This window comes from Armigeres subalbatus, unplaced genomic scaffold (genome assembly GCF_024139115.2).
Source record: "Armigeres subalbatus isolate Guangzhou_Male unplaced genomic scaffold, GZ_Asu_2 Contig452, whole genome shotgun sequence".
NCBI classification, from domain to species: domain Eukaryota; kingdom Metazoa; phylum Arthropoda; class Insecta; order Diptera; family Culicidae; genus Armigeres; species Armigeres subalbatus.
In genome coordinates, this window is record NW_026943208.1 from 60,977 (window position 1) to 64,042 (window position 3,066).

A 3,066-nucleotide genomic window follows, 5' to 3' on the forward strand; every position below is an offset into this window, starting at 1 on the left:
AGCTTGACTTTCAAGTTGGTCACAATAGAAAAAAGCAGCTACGATTTTCAGGATCGATGTCTGGAGATAAGTGTGGAAGCATACATATAGTCCCTTTCAGATTCAGTAATAGCAAACTCAAAATTAAACTCACCGTTCCAGAAAATAGCCGCTAGAAGAAACAATTGTTTTGGTCATCCGTCATAGAAACACCAGCGGTAGCTCAAATATTCCTCACTTTTTCCATCGCTTCCATCGAGCATTCCGGCCGAGATTCCGACATCAAACTCCTAATATCTTGAGACCCTTAGGGTGCATACGACCGTTTCATGTAACTCATTCATTACGAGCAGTTCAAGTGGGTGAACAGGGCGAATAAACGAGTTGTCGAGGATGTTCTGTAGCTAGTGATCCGAGATAGAATTTTTCTGTGGCATGCTAATGACAATTCAGCAGCTTCTTATCTGTGGCTTCTACCATCTAGTCGTTGCCGCATACGTTCACACTTATTTTTTTTTCGCTGGAAACCAGCAATTTTTTGCTTATTTTTTTGTGCTGTTCAACCAGCAATAAATTCAGCAAAATATTTTGCTGTATTTACAGCAATCAAGACACCAATGCGTTTTGACAGAACTATTGCTGGTTTTCAGCAGTTTTATCGCGGCTAAAATTTGACTGGTTTTTCAGCAAAATCTTAATTTTGTGTTTGCCAATAGTTTTCATTGAAAATATGGTAAAAACATGAGTTCATCAATAAGTCTTGAATAAATATGTGGGCTGCAAACTGCTGACGTACTGCTGTTGTCATCTTTAAAACGCAAATTACAAATTTATTCCTCGATTCAGCTTTTGCCTTGGCTTTCATCGTCTGTCGCAACATGGCAAATGAAATGAACGAATTAAAATATAAGTGTTTGACATATACATTGCTGGATGTTCAGCAATGTCAAAGAATTGCTGGATTTTCAGCTAACAAAGCTACTGAAGCAATTCCAGCAATTCAGTTTGCTGGACGACGATAAATAAATTTGGTGTGTTGGGTTTGCTGGAAGAATCACAATTGTGGTTAATGATAAGAAGACTGTTTTTTCGACTGTTTTTATGTTGAAAAAATCACTGCCCATCTGAATTCTATCACAGCATTCCATGACTATCTTCTTACCTGTATCTGATACCAGAAATTCGTTTTAAACCGTGGAATTGAATTTATTCTTGCTGATTAGCTAAATTATTTAGTAAAAAAAATTATCAGTCGGAAATGAAAGTCATTGACAATTGACAGTAATATTTTCCCGTGGATGAACACTTGAAACCGCACGTGACTTCATAAGACTACCTTATGATTTTGATTCATAGGGATAAACATTGAAATTCATAAGGGATATCTATGTAATTTATACTAATGATTATGATCTTCATAGTAGCCTCATGAAGCGATTATGAAAGAACTTCTGGTGTTTAATAAGGCATAGCTTATGAAATTCCATATTTTATTTCCGCCAGTGCGGTTTTCCGCGCGATATTTAGATGAAATTTCGGGAAATTAGTTTGTTCAAAAAGGCGAAAATCTCAGAACGCACATAATAAGTTTTTGTCGAAATTGAGAATTTAAAACGCAAATTTTTTCTCATTGATGCATGCCAATCGAAAGATAAGACCATAGACCGGTGGTTGTATTTTCACACAAAAGACTAATATACGTATTAACATATATATCCGCCTCGCTAGACGAAGTGGCGACAGTGGTCTGCTTTTTACTGCACCAGGCTACCGTACACCCAAACACTTGAAAAATATATCCGCTGATGGATTTCCTATCTTCAGTGTCGGAAGCCCAGTCTGCATCTACAAATCCTATTAATGCACGACTTTTTGGATTCCGCTTGAACTGCAACATCAATTTCTTTGTGCCTTGCAAGTAGCGAACGATTCGCTTTAGAGCTTGCCAATGCTCGGTAGACGGCTGTTGTTGGAACCTGCCCAGGTAACCAACGGGATAGCATATATCCGGTCGAACACTAAGCATAACGTACATTAGTGAACCGAGTAATTCCCGGTACGGTTGGTTGATATTTTCTCCTTCACGTTTTAGCACCAGGCCTTTCTCCATCGGGGTTCGCGCTGGATTACATTCGGACATTCCGAAACGGGTTATCAGCTTATCAATGCTTGCATCTTGAGATAACTGCAGCTGTCCATCTTCGTGGTTGTACTCGATCTTCATTCCTAGGAAGTGTCGTAGCTCTCCACAGTCGGACATCTCAAACATTGAGGCTAAGTCCTTGTTCAATTTAATAACTGACGCCAGATTGTGGCCTGCCACCATCAGATCGTTCATGTACATGATAAGTACAAGTTCGTCTCCATCTTCTAGCTTTTCGTACAAGCAGTTAGTAAGTCGTGTTTTGATCTTTTGAAAGCCATGTTTAGAATTGCTGCTTTAAACCGGTCGTTCCAGCTCCTTGGGGACTGTTTCAACCCGTACAGCTATCGGCAGACATGACCAGGTTGCGCTGACACGCCATCCGGGACTACCATGAAGATGGTTTCCTTCAAGCGACCGTGCAGAAATGCTGTGCACACATCCATTTGATGAAAATAGTATTGCCGATGCACACCAACTGCCATAACGGTTCGAATAGTGGCCAATCTGGCCACAGGCGCGTAGGTCTCGTCGTAATCCTGGCCTTGCTTCTGGAGGAAACCCTTTGCTACAAGGCAGGCCTTATAGCGAACCGGTTGGCCAGTTTCATTTTTCTTCAGCCGGAACACCCACTTGGATTTGAGTGGCTTAATATTTTTTGGGCAGGTCGTCAGTTCTTAGAATTTATTTTTCTCCAAAGACTCCAAATCGCTCGCAACAGCACGCATCCAGTTGTCTCTGTCATCTCGAAGGGCAATCTGACCAAACATATCAGGAACATCTAGAGACAAGGGAACACCAGAAATTGCTCCGTAATCAACGAAATAATCTAGTAGCTTACCAGGTAACGTGCGCTCCTGTTCGCTGCGCCTCACCAACGTTTGTCCTTCGGACTCGTGGTTTTCTATTTGCGAAGGGAGCGCCGGTGCTGTTCGTTCGTCCTC

At 41.2% G+C, this 3,066-nt stretch overlaps 1 protein-coding gene across 1 annotated transcript; it reads right to left on the reverse strand.

The window, feature by feature from the left end:
* Positions 1-1,606: 1,606 nt before the first annotated feature.
* LOC134204205 (uncharacterized) lies at positions 1,607-2,323 on the reverse strand. The gene has a single exon (XM_062679034.1). The coding sequence runs from the start codon at positions 2,321-2,323 to the stop codon at positions 1,607-1,609; it is 717 nt and encodes a 238-aa protein (XP_062535018.1).
* Positions 2,324-3,066: the final 743 nt, after the last annotated feature.

Coding starts and splice junctions, on each gene's coding strand:
- LOC134204205 (XM_062679034.1), bottom strand. CDS start 2,323: ATGTACATGAACGATCTGATGGTGGCAGGCCACAATCTGGCGTCAGTT.